General features: G+C 38.5%; 2 protein-coding genes across 2 annotated transcripts in view; one reads left to right on the top strand and one right to left on the bottom strand.

Annotated features, from left to right (window-relative positions):
• Positions 1-772: 772 nt before the first annotated feature.
• On the bottom strand, positions 773-9,265 carry cdca4 (cell division cycle associated 4). Its single transcript, XM_028821454.2, has 2 exons — positions 9,105-9,265; positions 773-2,082 (listed from the first exon to the last, which is right to left on the bottom strand). Exon 2 carries the CDS (start codon positions 2,074-2,076, stop codon positions 1,309-1,311), a length of 768 nt encoding a protein of 255 aa, XP_028677287.1. The 5' UTR covers positions 2,077-2,082; positions 9,105-9,265; the 3' UTR covers positions 773-1,308.
• Positions 9,266-22,921: 13,656 nt separating this feature from the next.
• Positions 22,922-23,466, top strand: part of si:dkey-177p2.6 (uncharacterized protein LOC568712 homolog) — a 53,052-nt gene continuing 52,507 nt past the window's right edge. Inside the window, exon 1 of the mRNA XM_028821940.2 lies at positions 22,922-23,258. The gene's annotated coding sequence lies outside the window, so the exon portion shown is untranslated. The remainder of the gene's footprint in view (positions 23,259-23,466) is intronic.

The raw sequence follows: 23,466 nt of genomic DNA, 5'->3' as shown, positions 1-23,466 counted from the left end.
CAGCACTGACTCTGCCTACCCCCAAATTTAAGGCGAACTCTGGCTAAATTATCGTGGCTCTTATAATAAGCGGACATTTTGAACTTATTTTGCTCTTATGAAAGCTTATGGAGGACTCAATCCACATAAGGTACATTAGCAAACTTTTTATTAAAAATATTTACAAAATGTTTACAATTTTTCAAAATATAGAAAATGCATATCATTCTATATTGCCACTCATGTACACTCCTTGAATGACCTACACAATGCTTTGAAACTGCAGTTGCCCAACAGAGAGATTTATGCAAATTAACACTGGTTGCTAAATATAAGCAGGATTGCATTGCCTGAGTGAACTTTCAGTAAACATTAAATGATGCCAAACATTAAGAAGAGTTTACAAACATACACCTGCACGTTCAAAAGGTATTTTTTCCACATTCTGTACGTTTTTTATAACCATTTCATGTTATTCCATAACATTCCATATGTTTTATGCTAAAAGTGAGAGCAAATAAAAAAGAAAATACTGCTTAAAGTTAACGCGTATACCTTGGTAATTTTAAATGTCAAAAGGTGGGGATAAGGTTGGATAACCTTTATAAGCCGACAGACTTTAATATTGTTTAAATGAAAACTCCCAAGTCAGCATATGCATACTGTAATAAATACAAAAATAAATACTCTCAATAACTTAAAACTGGGTTTCACCCAAAAGTCTTCATTTTTTGTAACAAAAAAACATACAATATGTTTTCAACCGGCAAAAGCAAGAGCATGTAGGATATCATTTTTATATGAAACCTTCAAGTATATTCCTTACTTGTTAATTTTTCTGAGGCTTAAGCCATGCATTTTTTGCATAAGCATGAATATACATATTACATTTTAGTAAATTCTGTATACTGTTTGCAAAATTTGTTGGTCAGATCTCCATTTCAGGCACATATTCATTATCTCAGTCATTCAAAAAGGAAGACATCATATAGATTTATACTGAATTTATGTTCTTTTTTTAGGTAAAAAGTTCTAAAAGTACTATAATATATTCCAGCAGTGGGTTTAAAATATATATTGTATTTCTGTAGGAAAATATGTTTAGTCTTAAGAATGGTTTTGTATATTCAAAAGCATGTAGTGTAAAGACATTTAGGACTAAATGTCAATAAATAAAAAGTACAGTAAACGGGTAACTTCTGAATTGCTTTCAGAAAAAAAGGTCCTTCAGATTGTGTAACAAAACAGAAATAAAAAATAATGAACACTAGTTAAAGGCTATTTGGCATACTCTCAAGGTCTATTTAGGTCTTGGAATGATTATACAGTTTAAGATCCAACGATGATCTCCATGATATGATCTAATTCATTCAGATCAGACCTGCAACTCAAATTTGAAGTAACTGATGAAGGGCTGTGAGATGATGACAAGCTGTCTAACAAGTCATAAGGCCCCATTTTTGGAGTGCCATGTATTCCGGTCAACATGGTGTCAAGGTCATAATACGAAGTGTCAACGTCTGAAAAGAGCTCGTCAATAGATGGGTCAGGTGTTGCTACTGGACTTTTCAGTTCAAAAGCTCCAAACACTTGATCTGTTGGCTTGGAATCATCTGAATTCTTCTTCAGATCTTCTCTTTCCCAGGCACCAAAAGTATTTGGTAGAAAAACTGGGACTTCTTCAGTTGATGTTATACATAAAGAGTCCTCTAATACCTCTTCAGTATGCAAGTTATCATAAGTAACAACAGAAAATGTCTTTTCTTCCTCGCAGTCTTTTGATGTTCGACACAAAATTTCTGTTGCAATCAGGCGATCAGAAGGGTTCTGGTTTGTATTCAGGGTTTCTGTCATGACTGGCCAGCTACCATCCAGAGTCATCTCCTCCTGGATCTGTCTCACTGTATTGGCAATGAGTACAGATCTGCACAGGTTAGGCTCTGCAAGCATATGACAAAGCTGGAGCTTAATCAATGACATGTCCAATAGCGATTGTCGTTGCAGATTGTAAGAAGACATGACTTTAATACTAACTGGATTCTCCTCAACAATATCTTCATTGTCAGAAAACTTGCGTTTTGTGCCTTTTGGAAACATTTTGTTCTGTAAATGGGAAAAGAAGATAGGTATTTAATGTTTCTGTTTAACAGATGGTATCACTTACTTCAAGACATTGAACAATTCATTCTTTTGTGGTTTCCAAATAGACCAGTATCTAATTGCAGGAAAGAAAAAAAAATAATCCAAGCCAACTAGTACTGGAAAAAGAATTGCAAATTATTAAATGTAATTATCTCATGTACAAATAAACACCTCAACTCCACCATCAAAATCATGATTGTCATTGGTATCATTTTGAAAATGGACAGGAACCCCACTTTTGACAGAACTTCTGAGGCATCGCTGCAACTTCTTTCTGATTGCTGGTGTTAAAGTTACACATTGGCAATGAACTGAAAACTGGCCAGTAATCCATGCAACTTTGGAATCTCTCAGAAGTCCATCAACTTCTGCTCCCAGAGCAGCCAAGGCATATGCATCCCCACCCAAGTTTTAAATTGCCAAGAAGAAACAAACTCCTTAAGCCCACCCAACAAGGAAAAACTACAATGCCATCGACATGGGAGAGCAAGCAAATAAATATAGTGTGTATGAGTTTCTAATGCAAGTATGTAAATGCATACCTAAAGTACTTGTTAATAAGAAATCATTTTATAACACACAGCAAAGCTAATTCCATAAAAGCTGTTTTGGTAGCAGTTTATACTGCTACTGTGTATACTCCGTTGTAAATCAAAAGACCGTTTGCTTGTTCTTTTTATTGACAAATGTGGAGGACTGTGTGTTTGACAGGTATCATACATTTTTGGCATTTCTTTGCCTTGTTATTGAGGTACATGAGAACTACAGCCTAGCCCAGAAATGGAGTAACACGTTTTAAAAATTCAGTAACGGACAAGTAACCAATTTGGTGTGAAATTTGCCCATTCTTCTTCACACTGGCAAACAGTGACGACAGGAAATTCAGGGATGCCAAGTCATAGAATGCTGTGTCTGTCTTGTAATATACCAGTCCCCTTTCCACTGATTGCTCATTCCTTGAATCTGCAGCTCCTGCTTTTTTTCTGATTATGGGAAAATTTCCCCTAGGTTGAAACTGTTACATTTGTAGTTTTCATTCTTCTTTTGTGAACTATAAAATCTAATATCAAAGCCTTTCATCAGTGCTTGCCCATTATCACCCTGCCAAACATGCAAGGACTTTTAATGCCAACATTGTCTCTGTGTTGCCAAAGCCTTGGTACATTACCCTTGGTGAACACTCAAACTTAACTGTACAGTTAATATGCTATTTTTTCTCTCTCTCTCTCTCTGGAAGGTTGCATCACTGTTAATTAAAATGACCCTTTGTCTCCTGCAGAAATCCTGTGTGTGTTTTACAGATGTTAAATGCTACACTGTAATGGAGAAACCAGATGCATCAGATTGTCTTTAGCTATGTGTGCCATGTCCCTATAACTTGATGCAATCAGACAGTTGAAACATTAATTGCATGATTGTTTCTGAAATTCTATTTGAAAAAACTGCCTTGTCCCTGAACGCTCTTGGCTTTTTACTCTACTACATTATACACCTGGTTACTGCTTGTGGTCTTGGGTGATTTAAACTCTTGCTATAAAGAAAGTGCATCAGCAATACTACTGAAATATGTAAGTAAAATGTATTAACTCTTTCTTTTACTGACAGCTTGAAGGTTTTCACAACAGCAGCCAAAGTGCACTGAAGATGGTTACTTTGCTTTATATCCCACTCGCCCATCCTCCGTACACATTTGATATGATTTGACAAACTAGATTTTAAACAGATGAGGATGTTGTTAAATGCAAATTTGCTTTTTGTAAGTTACTACTTGCCAACAGCTTACAGAACCACAGTAGCAGTTATGCTGTGTAAGGTAACTACCCTGGGCACAAAACGTTCTATCAATCAAAATTGTGGGTCATCCTCACTTTTCTTACTTTAGTAAGAGGAATGTCTGTACTTAAACTACTTAAGTTTAAAAACTGAAGATACAAACTGTTCAGTTGGAGAGTTTGTGGAACATGCCCTGTCCATCTTTCCAGTCTGTCTTGGTTCAGTCATCCTTTATACTTCTGCCCACAACAGGCAACAGAGGGTCAATTTTTTATTGAGATTAAAATCTATCCTTTCTAAACAGCATTGCAAGTGCAGCATTCACAAATAAATGTATGACAGCTTTAAGTGTGTGTGTGTGTAAGTAATGTAACTGCAGCCAATCCAGATGAAGGCAGAACCTTACCTTCTAAATTGCATCACTACTGCCTCCTTCACTTGAATCTCCTAAGATATAGCCTGAAATTTGTTATTCATATTCATCTTGTAGACAGTTTTCAAACTCCTCCGCTGAACATGGCAGGTTTGTAAGGCTACGAGTCATTTTTGCATTGTGGTGGGTAAAGTGAAATGGCCAAGTTCCAAGTATTTTGATGATGCTTCTTTGAAGATGCTGTTCTGGTAAGGTACACAGACGGTAGTAGACATCAGATGTGACAAAATTGTAAGGCACAGTTCTTTTGTTAAACGTGGAAACGCAAGGAGGAAGACACCACACTGCCAAAGAAATAAGATGCATTGATACTCCAGCTAATGGATAATGGTGGTTACACTAAAGTAGCCATCTAAAACGGTTTCCACAGGTGAGATCTAAAGTGTCTGTACTTCATATTGCTCTAAGCATGAGGGTAATTTCTACCAGACTCGCATCAAAAGATCATGCAAATTTAGAATGTTTGTTGTTCAAATTGCATCAACAAAGGGAATCCAAATATGATTTACATAGTAACACCTTCGGTTTTGTATTACTTTGTCTAAAGTGAAATAAGGAAATATTACATTGGTACATAATTATTAATGATGCTTGTGTATAAAACAGATACCAGCATACATTAGAGATGATGACACTGTCATATCATGGCACCTTTTCTTTCAGGGTAGTATGTCTCAATACTGATGAGAGATGTTTCAATAACAATATGGTTTGTTCTGCATAGCTGTGATCAAAGAAATAGGTGTTCAGTAAACAGCTGCAGAATCAAACACAGTAAAAAAGGAAAGACCTGAAAACCTATTTGTCTCCTTAAGGCTGTACTTTATGTAAATGGATTAAAAGAATACTGTCAAACCAATAAGAAAAATAAAGTCCTGTACAGTTGTTATCTTAAATGAACAAGTCCATATTGGTTTTCCTTGAAAAAAGGAAATATCAAGAGCAGTACTAATACACCAACACATTTTTGTATGTTTTTTACCAATAATACAAATTCCTTTTTGAATGTAAACATCCAGATAACAACTGCAAAACAATGCAGAGGTGAAGGAAAAACCCAAGATTCTTTCATTTAATAAAGAACTTACCAGAATGTTCTGGTTACATACAGAATCAAGGACAATAGGTGGTGTTTAAAACAACAGCATAATTTATTGGATTAAATCTTATAAACAATATTGGGCGAAAATGATCACAGAACAGCTAATACAATCTGCTGCTGACTGGCATTACAATGGTTAGGTTATAGAGGGGAGTTCAGTCCCTTAAGAATTCACCATTATATTTACTAATGTAATTGTGGAACTTTACTTGGAACCAAGTTACCTGGACATAGATGATGAGCCACAAATGCCTTCCGTGACTGTATTTTCACATTTGTACCAGACCTTTTTTTTTTTTTGGTAAAATGAGACTCTCCTGTGGCTCAACAGCTGTTGTTCTTAAGACATTAACTCAATATTTTTTTACCTTTTAATGTTTGTGTGTTTTTGTCCTTCAGTTGCCTGGGTTGACGTGTTAGGCAATTAAGTCTGCAAAATAAATAAGTAAACCTATTTTTCAGAGAGCATGTAGCCCATGCAATATTCAGACCACCTCTCAAATCTTCATGATTCTACGGTATAGCAGCTATATTAATAAATATTGCCTCACAAAGACTACAGGAATGTAAATGTACAAAACTAATTAACAAATGGCATAACTAAATGTAGCACCTTGGGTACATCAGGACTCGGCTTGACTACACATTGGTAATAAGATGACAACGAAACACAAAGCTATTTTTAAATAGGCACAAAATGACTTGCTCTTGTTTAAAAACTTTTCATATTTATGGATTGAGTGAAATGTTTCATTACATTTGGATGGGCACTTTCAATACATTCTGTATTCAGCTAGTTGTACATTATATATGAATGTAAATTTGGATAGTTAGGCTTCTAAGAAGCAAAACATTTACTCAGTTGCTGGGAGCTGGTGAAAGGTGACCAATCTAGGGTCTTTCAAAGGGGGCACTCCAACAGAACATGTCGCTTTTTTTTTTTGTTTGTACTTTGCGCGTGTGTGTGTGTGTGTGTATGAGATGCTGGGTTTTGTTGCTAGAATATTTTGCAAGCATCAGTTACTGCTTCATTTGTAGTTTAGCTTTATCTATACATCTAGTTACCTACCTACCCACTTACCTGGGAATGATTTCAGATGAGCACACATAGACCCTGCTTTAACACTTCTGTCACATGGGATGGAGGAGAATGCTTTAGACTTTTTCAGAGGAAAAATGGGACATGATGGTACGCGGCTATAGTAAAGCAAAGGTGGATTCACTACTACAGTTGCTGGTCTAGTGTCTAATCTCCAGTACACTTGTATGAAAATGCTACATATTTATTGTTGAGGGCCTTTTTTACAATTTATTTTTATTAAACAAATTGATAATTTGACCAATCTGTATTTGCCTACTTTGTGTAGGTTTATTCAACTTCAAAAGAAAATCCTGCGATTTTCATACATTTATTTTTTAAGTTTCATACAGTTACTTAAAATACCCCTTTGGAAACTTAAGTATACTCAAGAATCTAGAATAAAATAATTTAGCTCATAATGACCTCACTTTGGGTGTGCTTAACTGATGAATAAAACACAAGTATAGCCTTTTAATTTACTTTTTCTTTATTTGCAAAACTACAACTAAAAAGTAAAGGCATCTTTATCTGTAAGAACAATGCTAATGTGATTGCACCCACTACACTATTAGGTAAACCTACATCCATCTCAGCAGTAGATTACACTCCTCTTTCAATGTGCAGTGGTGGCTCTGAGGCTAAGGATCTGCGCTGGTATCCTGAAGGTTGCTGGTTCGAATCCCCGTCTCTGCCAAAAGAGATCCTACTCTGCTGGGCCCTTGAGCAAGACCCTTAACCTGTAATTGCTCCAGGGGCACTGTACAATGGCTGACCCTGCGCTCTGACCCCAAGGGGTATGCGAAAACTAACAAATTTCTAATACGAGAAATCGTATAAGATGAAATAAAGAACAAAAAAAAAAAAAAGGTGAAAGTATGACTGCTAAGCTTTCCAACGGAGCACTTAGTGAAGTGTATTTTGATGTGAGTGGTCTCAGTCCTATCAGATTACAACAGTCTCAAATAAAAATACACAAAATAATTGTAAATGTTATATAGAACGTGTAGGCAGTCTGATAGTGCAAGCAGTAAGATTGATCAAAGAAAAAAAAAAAAAGTCTTCCTAGATGGCACACTGCTCTCAATGTCTGGATTATGTGAATAAATCATTCAAGCAACACAATCTCTCTTTGGGCTTTTTGACTAGCAAGAACCAGGATCCATCCATTCTGCCTCTAGCGGGAGCTACCAAATGGAGGAGGTGGTGGGAAATTTGAGGAGAAAAAACATGAAGTGTTAGGACACCTGAGCATATTTGTTTAGTAAAGATTCATAGATATGACTGTAAAATTATACTTTCCAAGTTGTATTACTTATTAAAAGTACTGCCTTTCTACAATACTGTTACACACATTTATGCAGCTAACAATTTTATTTAAACAGAAACTTCAGTAGGTGGTTAAGAGTGAAACCATAACCTTGCTGTTTGCAGACCCTATGTCTCTGCTGCTAGGCTACCCTGCCCACTCTTACACCAAGCCAATTTGGAGCTGTCAGCCCACTTGAGAGCACATCTTTGAACTGTGGCTGGAAGTTGAAAAGAGACGACATAAAAAAACACGTAGAACAATGCGAAAAACGACAAGTGACAACAGGAGATGAACGTAAAAAAGTAAACTTGACATTAGCTAAATGTCTCTTCTTAAATTGACTTTAAAACAAACACCTTGCATTTACAAAACAGATTTCCTTTCTCTCGCAATTGATTCCCCTTCTAAATGGGAGTTTTCAGGCAAACAGTGAGACAAACATTCTAAGTTGTCACACTTAGTACACAGGGTGTCACAGCAATACATTTCATATGGTTTATTAACGTTTAAAAACATTACTTGGTCATACAGTAAGGTGGAACTGGTTACATTTTTATATCGTTCCGCTAAATGTCCAATTTCACCCCAAGTCCACATCAACTGGCGACTAACACAAATTCACGCGCATCTTGGCCAGAGAAGCACGACTCCCTCTTTAGCGGTCTCTAACCCACCGAAGAGTCCAAGATGCTTCAGTGAATGAAATCACCGGTCGGGAGTCACGCTCCGCCCACACAGCTCTCCCTTCCAGCCCATCCCCCACGACCCGGTGACGCAAAGGTATTTCCCCATTCGATACGTGGACAACGCTAAACGTAAAAAAATTAAAAGTGGGCCACACAAACCAAGACACAAAAATTGGGTGTGGGTAACTACTTTCCTGTATGTACAATCCTACCCAACACTGCTGCCGCTTTTTGCCAACCAGCAGGAGAAGACGTGTGCGCCCCCGTGCGCGCGCGTGGGCAAGCCCGGGGAGGAGTAGAGACGACAAGGACCGGAGCCATTTTGGAATTGCTAACTCCTTCTCGCCCAGTTACTTGTTTCCTTTAAATCGCAATCCGAACAAAAATAATCCAAAACAACTGTAAAATGACCCATACACTACTTGCTTTCGCCGAGCTCTGTCTTCGCGACTTATCAAGATACGACTGATAATTAAAACAAAAACTAAAGCGCGGGCACTTCCGCATACAAAACGATTTCTATGCCGTTTTAAAAGATTTTTTTAATTCCTTTTTCGACATAATGCAGTGGTTTTTCTGTCACCCTTACCCCAGCTTACCTTCTGTACGTACTGCCTCGACTTTTAGGGGTGATGAGCGAATACGATCAGTAAAAAGGGCATCCTTGAAGCATTCAAGCCACACATCCGCCTGCCCCCCTTGTCTCTCTCGGCCTGAGTGAGAAGCCGAGACCACGAGCCGCCGCAGAGGAAGGGTGAAGTGGGTGGAGTCACAACATTTGATTGACAGGATGGGTTGAGATCTCGGCAAGGCTGCAGGAACAAAGGTGGCTCGCGATTTCAGTCAATCTGCTGGGAAAACAAACGCTTAAGTGTTAACGTTGGATCCTGCGCGATCTCCTATCACTGAAAAAATATTATTAAAACATATAACAACCCATTTGTATTTTTCTCTAAAGTCACCCAATCGTCACCGAGTTAAGTGTTAGATCGCGGTAGCCGAAACCCGTCTCTTCAGCTTTTAGGTCAAGGCAGGAAGCTGTTATGGTCAAGGTATCAAACAATAAAAACAACGTGTCAATAATAACAACCAATAAAAACAAAATATTATTTTTTTAGTCATTCAATCTAACAGTATTACAAAATAGGAGAATAAGCCAAACATCCAACCGTGCAGCAATCACTTAAGCAGTAACTACAACGCCTTCAGAAGGTATTCAGACCTCTTCAGTTCTTTCACATGATGTTATGTTAAAATCGTTAACATTTAATTTTCCCACTCATCAAACCATACTCCGTATCACAGAAGGACAAAGCAAAAGCAGATATTTTTGCAAATTTATTAATAAAAAAGCTCAGTTATAGTAAACCACCCTAATACAGTGTCTGTAAGAATTGTAATTAACTTCAGGAGGTAAAAGTACATAATAAACAATAATAGTTGCTTCAGAATTTGAGTGCTTCAATTTAATGTTGAAAGTCAAGTCATATTTTGTCACAAATTATGCATACAATACAATATGTAATACAATATGTTTAGAAGTATAAATATTCTTGGATGTAATCGAAAGTTGTCATTTTTCACCCCCTGATAGAGGTCTATAGAGGCCTAGGCACCTAGTAATGGAACAAAATAATATCACTACCTTTAAATAGTGCAAAACAATACCCCACATGCTTATTTTTCAGATGTGTCTTTTTTTTCTTTTGACCTTCTCAGAGTGGCTCTTAAGAGGCCTAGGACCATCGGTAAAAAGTCAATATCAAAAATATATATTCGTGATTAGTACCCTTGAAGTAGCATAAAATGACACTCAACATGCCTGTATAGCCTACCACCATTTTTTTTTTTTTTTTGAAGTTTTGTAAAAAGGAGTAACTTTGACCCCTTGTGTCCCATTGCTGCGTGAATCCCTGGGGATGTTTGATGTGGTGTGCACAACCTCAAGTCCTGATCATGTTTGCTGAAGGCACCCACTGATTCACGCTTTATCATAAGGATGTAATTTGCACAAAATATGGTACAAAAATGGCCTAAAATTTATCGTTTTTTTTTTTTGTTGGAGCTAAATTTTCAGAAGCATTAGGAACCCCAAAAAGCTTGATGCCTTGTATAATTAGATATCAAGACTAGATCTCCTCATACGTGGGTGTTTTCTTGTACTGATGAGTGAAGAGGTGTCAGACAAAAAACTGAAGTGATTTCAAAGTGTTCGTAAATAATTCTTATGAACACAAGAAGCTGAATTGTCAGGCTGACACAGGTATTCAGACCCTTTACTATGATGCTTGAAATCTGCCTCCGGTGCATCCCTATTCCATTAAGCTTCATTGAGGTGTTTCTACACCTTATTTGGAGTCCACCTGTGGTCTGTTCAGTTGATTACACAGGATTAGGACAGACACACACCTGTCCATAGAAGGTTTCACAGTTGACAATGTATATTAGCGCAAAAACCAAGCCATGGGGTCTATGGAATTACCTGAAGAGCTATAAACAGGATTTTGTCGAGGTTCATATTTGGGGAAGGCTGCAAAAAAGTCCCACAACACTGAAGGTTTCCAAGATCACAGTACCTTTCATAATTCTTAAATGGAAGAAGTTTGGAACAACCACCATGACTCCTAGACCTGTCCAAACTGAGCAATCAGGAGAGAAGGGTCTTGGTGAGAGAAGTGACCAAGAGCCAGATGGTCACTCTGGCTGAGCCCCAGACAATGTGTGAAGATGGAGAAACCTCCAGAAGGACAACCACCCACTGTAACAATTCATGTATCTGAGGTTTGGGGCAGAGTGGTCAGATGACACATGAAAACCCGCTTGGAGTTTGCAAAAATATAAAAAAAACACCTAAAGGACTCACAGACACTGTGAAATGAGATTCTATACTTATGATGATATCAAGATTGAACTATTTGGCCTCAATTCTAAGCATCACATCTGGAGGAAATCGAGGACTACTCATCATTTGTGCAATACAATTACAATAGTGAACATGGTTGAGGGAAAGTTAAACTGAGCAAAGTAAAGAAATATTCTTGGTGAAAACTTACTCCAGAGCACTCTGGACTTCAGAGCGCTCACCTTGAAGGCTCACCTTTCAACAGGACAACGATGCTGAGCACAAACCAAAGACACCACGGGAGTGGCTTAGGAACAACTCTATGAATCTTTTTGAGTGGCCCAGCCAGAGTCCACACTTTAACCCTACTGAACATCCAGTGGCGTAGCTGGGGGGGGGCAAGGGGGGATAACTGTCCTCAGGCGCAGCATCCAGGGGGTGCCAAATTGATGTTTCTTTCCCTTCCCCATTTTGCATTTTGGCAAACAGGAGGGGACGCGAAATCTTCAGTTGTCCCCGGGCGCTGAAAACCCTAGCTACGCCTCTGTGAACATCTCCAGAGAGCTGAAAAAAGCTTTCTGTTGATGGGATTTGAGAAGATCTAAAGGGAAGAATGGCAGAAAATCCTCAAATCCAGGTGTGTGAAGCTTGTCACATCAGACCCAAGAAGACTCCAGGTGGTAATCACTGCCAAAGGGGCTTCAACTAGGGGGATAGGGTCTGAATACTTGTGTCAAAGGAGAATTTCATTTTTTTTGATTTTTAATAAATTAGCAAAATTTTCAAAAGTCCTGCTTTCACTTTGTCATTCTGGGGAATGATGAGGAAAAAAATAAACTGAAATGATTTTAGCACAAGGTCCGAATACTTTTTGAAGGTTCAGTATATGCACTGTTCCACCTTTTTTGTTTTTCAAAATGTTCAACTACTACTAAACTACTAAGTTTAAAAAGGCTTTTCCTGCTTATATGCCAAGCATTAAGTTTCACTATGGCAAATGTTTGGAACTGCATGACAAATGGATCCCCGTTCAGCTTTTTTGAGCATGGACTACAAGTCTAGCCTATGCTTAAAATGCAGAAGTGTCACACATCCAAGACTCTTCCTAGTGGCAAATTCCTGTGGTTGACAACCATCTGCATGAATAATTTTTTCCATCCTTGCTTGGCCTTCTTCACTATATCCTGGTACAGCCTCTGGTTTCCCAAAAGTAAAAACATTAAACAATGCAGTATACTGTTTTACTGCAAAAACAATCAGGTACATCCTTGTCACCCACAAAGAGACAAGTGCACTATTCAGGATCAGCAGAAAAGCAGTGGCAATGGTGTTTAAATCCTTGCACATTCATATTGGCTCACTGTTTTCAGCTGTTTGTATTATTTGTGCATCTCAGTCATTTGAGTACATCACATGAAATATACATAAATGGGAAATAAGAAGCACTCAACCATATTATTGTTTGCGAAAAACTTTATTATTGGAATTACCGGGTCATCCTAATATATGTGAAAAAGCAAATCCCAATAAATATCTAGGATGTGGTGGTCACATGAGCTTTGGAAGTGTTTCACAGGTTCCTGCCATGGGAATAATAGGGCAGGGGGGGTTGAGGGGGTTACATAGGAGATAAGCACCTGTCTGTTTCTGCCTGTAGAATGGAGGAAAAGCATCAAGAGGACATTTGATGTCACTTCTGGGAGAAGGAGCCCTCCTCCTGTCTGCATATACTGTATAACCTCAAAAAGGACCAGAAGTCGGCATTCAGACTGACTCCAGAGTCATACCTCAAGGCGGCACTTCCTGAACCTGCAACTAATTAATAGTAACCTATTTTCCTATTTTATTTATATAGTACCTAATTATTACTTATTATTTAAGTGATACCTTTATCCAAGGCGACTTACAACATTTGAGGTACAATGGGGTATGTTTCTTTTTTTTATTTTTCCATTTGGATCACAGGCAAGTGAAGTGACTTGCTCACTAGCAGAATTTGAACCTACACACTCAGGGTTTTAATTCCTTAACCAATGAACCACAAGGTGGCCTAATTGCCTATACCTTTCTCTTTTGGTGTATTTTGCACCTTTTTCCTTTCATCTTCCACCAGACATGAAATGGGATATCCTGTGCGACCCCAACTCTTTATTTTCTTTTGTCTGTTTTGTTCACAAATTGTTGAACTAGAAATTTCCAGGGTTTTATGCATGAAAGAGACAAACTTTGTTGATTCTTAGGCTTGATGTGTATAACTTATTTCTCTTTTAATAATAAATGTCAAGCTTTTGCTTAATACTGTCTATGTAAAAAGTGTACTGAATACTGATTTCTGTTTGCTATCTCTGTAACATAAATGGGGGTTTGGCTCGGTGGTAGTACTGTTGCTTCATGGATCCACTGCCCTCAGTTCATCTACAGAACCTGGTCACTGTCTGTGTGAAACTGGCATATTCTGCCAGTACCTGGAACCAGTTACCTTTAGCATCCCTGGTTTTCATCTGTGCCCGGCACAAACTGTTAGCACCATGGAATAGACTGTTTAATGATAAAAATCACAATGTGAAAAGATTGTTCTGCTTACATTGCTGCCTCAAAGCCACAATGGCAATGCAAATTAATTATGACACAAATAATATGTTTATATCTTGTATTGTATAATCCCCCACAGAAAGACCCAAAATAATAGTTGATGGAGATGAATGCTGCAGCTAGCTGCATGGTGCTCTAGCTGTTGTCTTCTTCAAATGCTGTACAAGTGTGCAGAAGTTTTGAATGTAGGGCAGCAGCAGTTCCATAGTCACAGGGTTAAGGAGATCAGTAGCTGCAGTGCTGCTGTATGTTCAGGGTCCAGTGGTGTGAAAGGCAAGACTCTTGATTGAAAAAAACATTTCAATGAAATAGTGATCAAATTAAAAAAAAAAAAAAAAAAGTAATGACCCTCCTCATACAGTACCTACATTTTTCATGTGGAAAAATTTTGGTCAGCCATACTGATTCTGCCATCTTGAGTTTTGAAAAGAAAAAAAAATTGTATTTGTAGTCTCCAACCCAGAAAACCTCTAGGTAGTAATTTTGGTTAAAATGGTAATAAAGAAACATTACCTCCATTTATTATGTGTCAAGGGGATGAAGCCGGGTTGGGGTCCGGAGGGCTGTCCAGGTTTCATGGTAGCTTATCTTGTCTGTATGGTCCTAAAGAGGAACAATGCAAAAATTGGTTCAGATTGGGCAAAGAGTTTAGTATTGTATTGGGAATATACAGACATACACACAGCCATACAGAGATTATATTATTTTGGCATACTGTATTAATCCCTGAGGGGAAATTGTCTTTTTGCATGACCTCTCGAGGTCAAAGTGCAGGATCAGCCATTGTACAGCACCCCTGGAGCAATTTTCAGGTTAATGGCCTTGCTCAAGAAATCAAGGATCCCTTTTGGCAGTAACAGGATTTGGACCAGTAACATAATAAAAATATTGTCATGCACATGTTGTGGAGGATCTCCTTACGGGCTATGTTGAGGTATTTAACAACCCTCCAGGGAACGAGAGGGCACTATTGCTAACATTGTCTTCTACTTGTCTCCCCACAGCACAGAGAAACCGCCAGTGAGGGCACCTGACTCTGCTCTGCTCCTTTTTGTACCCCGTCAATAAGAACCCCAGCTTCCTGGAAGAAGGTGTCATTTTTGGCTCTCCCAAGCAAACTGACCCGACAGCTAAGAATCCAAGCTTTCTTTTGCAAATTATTGCCAAAAGACAAGAGCAACGACTGAAAAACAGGTGTTTCTTTTGTTTATTTGGCTTGTTCATTACACGGGACGAACCAGTTGGCACCCCGAATTTTCTTCCGGCAGTTTGTCGTTCCTGCACCTGGCCACAATATAGATTAATGGATGGGAAATATTATTAATAGTAATAGTACTGGGCAACACGGTGGCTTATATGCCACAGTAAACTCTGAGTTTCCACTGGGTTCTCTAGTTCCCTTCCACAGTCCAAATACATTCAGTTTAGGTGGACTGGCATTGCTAAGGTGGTCCTAGAGTGCGTATTCTGGCACCCTATCCTGGAATCATTGCTGCCTTGCATCCAATGATTGCTGGGATCGGCCCCAGCTGCCCCATGACCCTGTCCTGGATAAGCGGTTTGAATAGATGGATAACATGTTCAGTTCTTGTCACTTGATTGCATCCTACATGCGTGCTCAATAGTCTCTCTCAGTGATGCTCGTATGTGCATTATCAATCCTGTGGCAGCAGACAGTATTTTTGCAAAATAAAGAAATAAGCTTATTGAAAGAATGTAAGTGATCATAAATATGCCTTTTTCTGTTATTATTGTCTACAGAACAGAGACAACATTTCACACCTGGGAATCGACATTCATTAATGTCGATAATGGCACTTGGTGATGACTTTCAGGTGAAAAAAGAGTCTGTGATGTAAGATAAATGGGATAGTTGGTGAAGTGAAGCACACACCTGGTCTCCTTTTAAAATGGTTAACTCTCACAACTGTGTTTTCCCTTTTACCTTCTTATAACAATATGGATATGTTACTTTGCAATATCTATGTGATCTCAAGATACAGGTCAATACTCAATAACATTTTAGGCTTGAAAATTGGACATATTCTGAACATTTTAAGGCTTTTCTTTATTATGGGACCCTATTATTTATAAGCTCCATTATAAAAAGCAAGAGCAGTTGAGTTGTCTTTTATAAGTTATAAAATATGGTCCACTTTAGAATGCAATTTCATGTAGCAAACTAATACAGACCATAACTACCATGATTCTGAAGAAATAACTTCAACTTGAATAATACCAAACGTATCCTTTAAATTGAAGTCCTAAAACCTCTGTTCACTGTTCTTCAAAAGGTTCTGGTCTTCAAGGTCTCCACATTTCTGTTTTGACCCCACTGCAACTGTGTCTCATTCATACAGATTCCCTCTGTATCACATCTGCAAGATCAGGCCATGACTGACAAAGTGCAAAGAAGAACATCTGGTTCAGGCATTGGCCTTGTCATGTTCTATCAAACTACTGCAGATGATTCAAACACCAACTGCCTGTTACTGCACACATTAAGTTTGAATCCTGGATGCTTACCTACAGAATAGTCAATGGATTAGCCCTTATTACATGGAGGCAGTCATAAGGTCCTGTGCTCTTGTCCACGAAGGTCTAATAGTGAGTGGTGTCTGGTGGTAGCACCTTTACATGGCATCTAAATCCACGTGTAGCTCCTAGCTGGTGGCACAAGCTGCCCACTACCATCCGTAATGCTGACTCCCTAACTGTGTTTATAATAATAATAATAATAATACATTTTATTTAATAGGCGCCTTTCTTAGCATTCATGGTCACCTTACAATTAAATTAAACAACATCAGTAAAATAAAAACACAGAGAATGATAAATCAAAAAGCAATAATTAGCAAACAAACAAAGATAACATGCAAAATTCACAATAGGTATGCCAGTTTGAAAAGATAAGTTTTGAGGACTGTTTTCAAATGTGATATTGAATTGAGCTGATGAATATGAGAGGGAAGAGAATTCCAGAGTTGAGGAACACTATGAGAGAATGCTCGAGCTCCCATAGAACAGAGTTTGATGTGTGGTACAGAAGCATTTATGAAGCATTTGAAGTACCTCTTGTTCTGTGAATATATTTCTCATTTAAAATAGTTTTGATTTGAGGTTTTTAGTACCTAAGAAATGAATAAATAGTCTTGCGTTGTTCGGTTCAGTTTGAGCTCTTCACTTGTGATGGTCAATTTTGTAGGATCCTGTTCAAATCCTGGTACTGTCAGAAGGGATCCTACTCCATTGGGCACTTGAGCAAGGCCCTTAACCTGAAAATTGCTCCAGGAGCACTGAACAATAGCTCACCCTGTACTCTGCCTCCAATGGTCATGCGAAAAGACAATTTCCCCTCGGGGATTAATGAAGTATATATATTGTGTGGCAGGCGGCCGGGGTCCATGACCAGCCGGGACGCCCCTACACACTATATTCAGGGGGAGCAGCTGTGGACAGTAAATATTTTTAATAAAATATTTTTAGTCTTTTTCCTGTTTTTTTTTTTGCACCAACTATTCCATTAACAGCTTTCTCTCACATTCCTATTTCTCTTTTTTGCTGTACAGTGCAGCTTGCAGTATATGAATTATTTAAAAAGGGAGTCAGTGCAGAGAATGTGTCCAGTCCAGTTCTTCTGCTTATTCCTGATTGCATATTGACAAGTAACCTTTCTTCTCCAAACATCTCTAGTGCTTGTTTTTTTCCATATATTATTCCATGAGCTAATTGTGTTCCCCATGTGTTACCAAACCCACATTTTAAATGTTTCTGTAGTTTCTCTTCTTCTCTGTCCATGGGCACAGTTGGAAGGTAGTTATGAGTATATTTACATAAATGTGAAAAATGTCTTCACACAAAACTGTAGAAACATGATACCGGTTGGTTTTTAGTGTAGATAAATGTAGCACATTGGGGATCTTCAAAACATGAATTGACATTTTGAAATGCATTGAGCTTGACTTTTTAAACTTTCAGTAAAATATGTAAATATATTCATAATTTGCCAATAAATTTGAAATGCTACTGAAATTGATGTGTATGCACATGCTTGGTCACTGAGTGGAGTGGGCATGATGTGGGGTTTATCTGCCCTTTGTTTGTGTGCGTGTGTTTATCTGGAAGGTGTTGCATTGTTTTCAAGTACAATTGTTTAAGAGAACTAACAGAGCAGACTGCTTAGCAAGAACAACAATCACATTTTGTGTAATCCAAATAAATCAATATCATATAATAAACACTGTGCTATGCTTAGATTTTTTTTCTCTTTGGTTCTGAACATGCAAGTTTTAAAATTTCAGTTAGTTGTCTCTGATTTAAAGCTCAGTATGAGTAAAAACCAGCAACTGCTGGATGTCCTCCAGGAAAAGAGTCTGACCAATGGCTAACAACTATCTTTATTACCTTTCCAGAATATTTATCACAGGTGTCGAACTCCAGGCCTGGAGGGCTGCAGGTTTTTATTCTAACCATTTTCCTATCAGTGACCAGGTTTTATTGTTAATTAACTTCTTTTCCCTTCATTTTAATAGCCCTGTTTTTAAGGATCCAGTCCTCTGAATTGATTCTTTTCTTCATTAAATGACAGTCAAACAGAACTGAGACGTGAAACTAGCTGACAGATGACTAGCTAAATTGGGACTTCAAACTCCAACCAATTTCACTCCAAAAAGTTTCTTAAGAAGCCAATTCTTGCTGGTAATTACACTCATTATTTAATTCAATGGCTTGTTTCTGCTTTCATTCTGCCACAGCAGACATTTCCAAAACTGTTAATTTTCTGTTTTTTTTTTTTTCCTAAGGTGACCTGAGAGATCAACTTTACTGAGACCTTCACCTTTTTTATTTTCAGATATTGTGTGATGGTCACAGGTGAGCTGGTCATTTCGCTGCTTTTTTTGTGTCTCATTATTGTTTGGCTGCTAATTACGGAAAAAGAAACAATTAAGGGGCATGAGTAAAGTTAATTAAAATTAAGGCAAAAGATGTTAATTAGCACAAAAAATGGTTTCTAATTAAGAAGATGGTTAGAATGAAAATCTGCAGCCACTGTGGCCCTCCAGGCCTGGACTTTGACACCCGTGATAAATATTCTGAAAAGGTAATAAAGCAAGTTGTTAGCCATTGGTCAGCTGACTTTCTTCCTGGAAGACATCCAGCAGTTGCTGGTTTTTACTAAAACTGAGACTTAAATCAGAGACAATTAACAACTCGCATGCTCAAAAACAAGAGAAAAAATCCAAGCATAGCACAGTGTTAGTTTTTGCGATATTGATTTTATTAGGATTACACAAAATGTGATTATTGTTCTTGCTGAGCAGTCTGAGTTTGACACCCCAGATTTAGATGATGGTATAGCAATATGGAAAAGATATCGATTAATATGCCACTCTGATGTACAGAAGTGTTTGATTTTTTTTTTTTACTTGCACATATGCAGTATATTGTGCTGTGTGTGTGTAGCGGAGGTTTTATTTTTGTGTATGTACGTCCTGTTGAGTGATTGTCAAACATGAATATCCACACTGGTCACACAGATTCCTGTTTGTAAATTGGCATTTGTGTCTTTTAAATAGATTTGCATGGATGCGGAGGGGCTTTTGGGATTTGTAGTTTGTGGTTTGTAGGCACTGTACAGATAAAACCAGAAGAGAAGGTTTCGGCAGGACTTTTTGATTATACCTTTTCCCGTTCTACTCCATCATCAGCAGCACCTAAACCTTTTATTAACTGGGTGTTCGTAGAGGAGAAGGATGATGCATTGCCACTGGATTTAAGGATGGTGGTGGGTTCTTTTCCCTCCCAATCCAGTCCACTGATGCACTTTTTGATTAGACACGTGCCTCCAAAGACTATTTTCTTCTGGACTCTGGTGGTAGGACTGTATTCACTATCCAAGTTCCAAGAAGCAGTTTATTAAAATGGAGTATTCCGCATATCCTTCCATCCTTTAGCCATTGCTTATGTTTCCAGAACCACTTTCATCACCTACAGTAAAGACTATTTCCAGGACTGTAAATATTGTCATATGGGAGTGAGTTTGTGGTGTTTGGTACTTTTTGTCATTATTTTTCTTTACCATGTTTATAAGTAGTTATAGTAAATAAGGGATATTTATATATTTGTTTATTGGATGTGTTTAATCTATATGGGCATTTTCCTGGGGTGTTGTAAATATTAGAGAGTCATGGTGGTAATATTATAGGGCTTAGGTGATGGCCTGATTCTATCCATCCCTCATTTTAAAAAAGTAACAGCTTCTTTGATATGTAAATCTGGTGGCAACCTCTGCAATTTCTAGAAGTCAGAGGTTCGCTGCATATGAATATATGGATATACTGTGGCCGGGTGCAGAAATGACAGGTTGCGCAAAGGTAAAAGTTTGGATTCCAACCTGGATCGTCCTGTTTAATCAACAAAAAAGTCCAACAAAAGAAACGCCTCTTGGAATTTATGTTTCCAGCTCTTAGGTGAAAATATAAACAAAACTGAATTGGCTCTCAGCTGCAGAGGTAGGAGTCAGTCACAGGAGCTCCGTCTGGTGGGTTGCTCTGTTCGTAAAAGATGCCTCCTGTCCAGGAATCCTGGTTTCTTACAGCTGATGAACTGGAAGGGGTACACCTAATTGCCCTCACTGGGTGGATTCTCAGCACTTTGGGGAGAGAAGGAGAAGAGAATGTTAGTGACAGCACCCCCTCTCACTCTGGCAGGTTATTAAATATCTCTATCAAGCCTGTGAGGACATCCTCTGATGCTCATGTGTGAAAATATACATATTTAAAACCTAGCTTACATTTATATATAAATAAACTAGCCATGGTTCCTGTCAAAGACAGGTAATAGCAAATATTTTTAGATAAATCTATCTCTTACCCTATACTGTATGTACCTTCAGAGCGTTTCCTCTGTATTTGCATGTGTGAAGGTCTTGTAACCGGTGCCCCATCTTTCAGGCACATTCTGTCATTGTTTTTGAGATGCTTTTCTCGCCTCCTGCCTGGTTTTATACTTCTGTTTTTGAAGGCGACTCTCTCAGCATACGCCTTTACTCTTCCTCGTGTGTCTCACACTTCCTCTTCCTGTTTTGCTGTGTCATCAAAGACAGACTGAACAATCGGATTAGACAGAAGGACTGGACACAAAAGACCTTGGCATTTTATTATGTAGTAGATAAGGGAAGTTAGCTTGTTATAGAAATAAGCACTTTGCTTTAAGTTAGATGATGTCAAACAAGAAACATGATTTAATCGTAGCTTTACTGGGCTCAGCTGAACTGAAAAAAGTCAAAAGCAGAGGAGCAGAGAAGAACAAATGCCCTGTTACAAACCACTGGCTTTCAGCTAGAATTTTTAAAAAGATGCAGACATCAGGAAGGTATAAACTGAGTGAGAGGATTTTATGTACCTGTTTATAACTAATGACTGTCATGAATTTAGGATTTCTAAAGCACAATATGTTCCAAAAATGCCCACTGGAGGGGGGAAGGCATCAGAACATGGCTAGTCACAAAAAGGGCAAACACAGAATCTTAGTGAATGAAAGAATTATTAACACAAAAAAGTTCTTAAAATAGAGCCATTCCACAGAGCATAAATTGGCTCTAGTGTGCGGTTGGGTGTGTGTGTGTGTTCGCCCTGCGAGGGACTGGCACCCTGTTCAGATTTTGTTCCAGCCTTTTCTCTTATTATGGCTGGCACGGGCTCATGCACCCCTCGCGACCTTGTTCAGGAATATACGGGTTAGAAAATGACTGACTGACTACCTGACTTCACGTTTTATCAGCCTGCACGAAACTCCAAGGGGCATAGCAGCAAGCACAAACAATCCACCTCCCAAAACCAAATCCAAACCATTACAGGTTTCGATGAAACCGAGGATATCTCAGCGCAATCGATCCACCAAAGGGGTTCGTCCAACCCAATCTCTGTCCTCATTTCCTACCTTCGGTGTTCTCCTTTGACTCCAAATGACTCTGGTAACTCTTGAGAGACATCATGTTTGTTTTTTCCTCGAGGGAAACTTCTGAGCCTTTACTGAAAATGCGCGAACGACTCTGAAAAGCTCACCGACGCCAAAGCATACAAAAAAGACATAATACAGTGTCGTTCATTTGCGGTTTTAGATTATCATGCCTCCATATAGCAAAATGACGAGATTCCAACTGCTTAAGTAGATTGCGAATGACAACCAGGACGTCTGTGCTGCAGGAGTAAGTTGTCGAAAAATTAACAGTCCACACAGGACAGCGACAACTGTAGTCCACTAACTTAACGCTATTTGGGGATCTAGAAAGAAACGGTAGTAACCTGAGAAACTTTTCAACCAAGCGAAAAAAATGCACAGCAGACCAAACGCACACACTCGTGGGGAAAAAAGGAAACTGCGCAAAGTACAAATTATGTCACATGGAGTTGCATGTAACGTCTTATTCTACAGTATAGCCACTCTATATAAGTACAAATAATTAGAATACTAAAGAATACATGACGCGAAGTATACAAAATAATCATGTGAGAAAAAGAGATACAGTACATTGTGTAGTGCGTTAAAACCTCTAATTACTACCACCAGATTTAGAGTTTTAATCTTAAATCACACAATTTAGCCCAAATAAGTGAAATAAGTTTTACACATTTGCACCTGTAGGAAAGGAAAAAAAATCAGGTGCTGTTTTACATAATGCTTGTAATTTGCGGCTGCACACTCACTCTACGTCATCAAATCGAGTCCGAGGAAACGTGTCGTGACCATTTCGTGCTATTGCCATTTTCGACCAATTGGAACAACTCTCTGGGTAAAATGACGTAGGCCCTTCTAGTATATGCTTTATTTTTAAATGGACGCGCTTCGGTACAGACAACTTATCACGATGGTGCAAACCCGCCCAATAGGATGCGGTTGCTAGGCGGTTCTAGGAAAGAAGTAGCCAATCATGAACCGCGCACCTAACTAGCGTCAATCAGCTGTATGCCTTTTCCCGCAGTTTCTACAGACTAGGACTGTAGACAGCAGCGCATCTTGGCTGCAGAGGTTGTAGAGACGTGTGTGAGAGACATGTTGTTAAATAAGACTGCGCTGCTGAGTAAGTTTTATGTACAGGACCATCCGTCTAGGCGTAAGAAGATTCTTCAAGATACAAGAAAATGTAAACGACATTGCGTAGTTATCTTTTTTTAAATGTATTGATTGTACTGCCAACTGACTTTTTCGCACGAACTGGATAAAAAGTGACAGCTATAACTCTTTTCTTCCCGCGACTTGCCTCCGAGCGCTGAAAAGAAAGCTGGTAAAACCACAGTCTCCCTGTTGCTTTACGAAGGTAAGGATTTCGGTGTTCAATGTACCTGATGCAGACAAGATTGGTAGTGTGGTCGTGGATATGCGCATCTATTTCGTTATTTCTGTTTGTTTTAATCAGCTGCTGTTTGATCGATTTTCTTCTGTGAAGTTTGTAATACGTTGTTTGGTTGTGTGATAGTATTCTGTGTGCTTGCCTTTCCTTAGCCCAGTTCAGACTAGATCCACGT

This window comes from Erpetoichthys calabaricus, chromosome 16 (assembly GCF_900747795.2).
Source record: "Erpetoichthys calabaricus chromosome 16, fErpCal1.3, whole genome shotgun sequence".
Lineage (NCBI taxonomy): Eukaryota > Metazoa > Chordata > Cladistia > Polypteriformes > Polypteridae > Erpetoichthys > Erpetoichthys calabaricus.
Note: the sequence above shows the minus strand (reverse complement) of the source record. Positions and strands in the feature narration are given on the sequence as shown.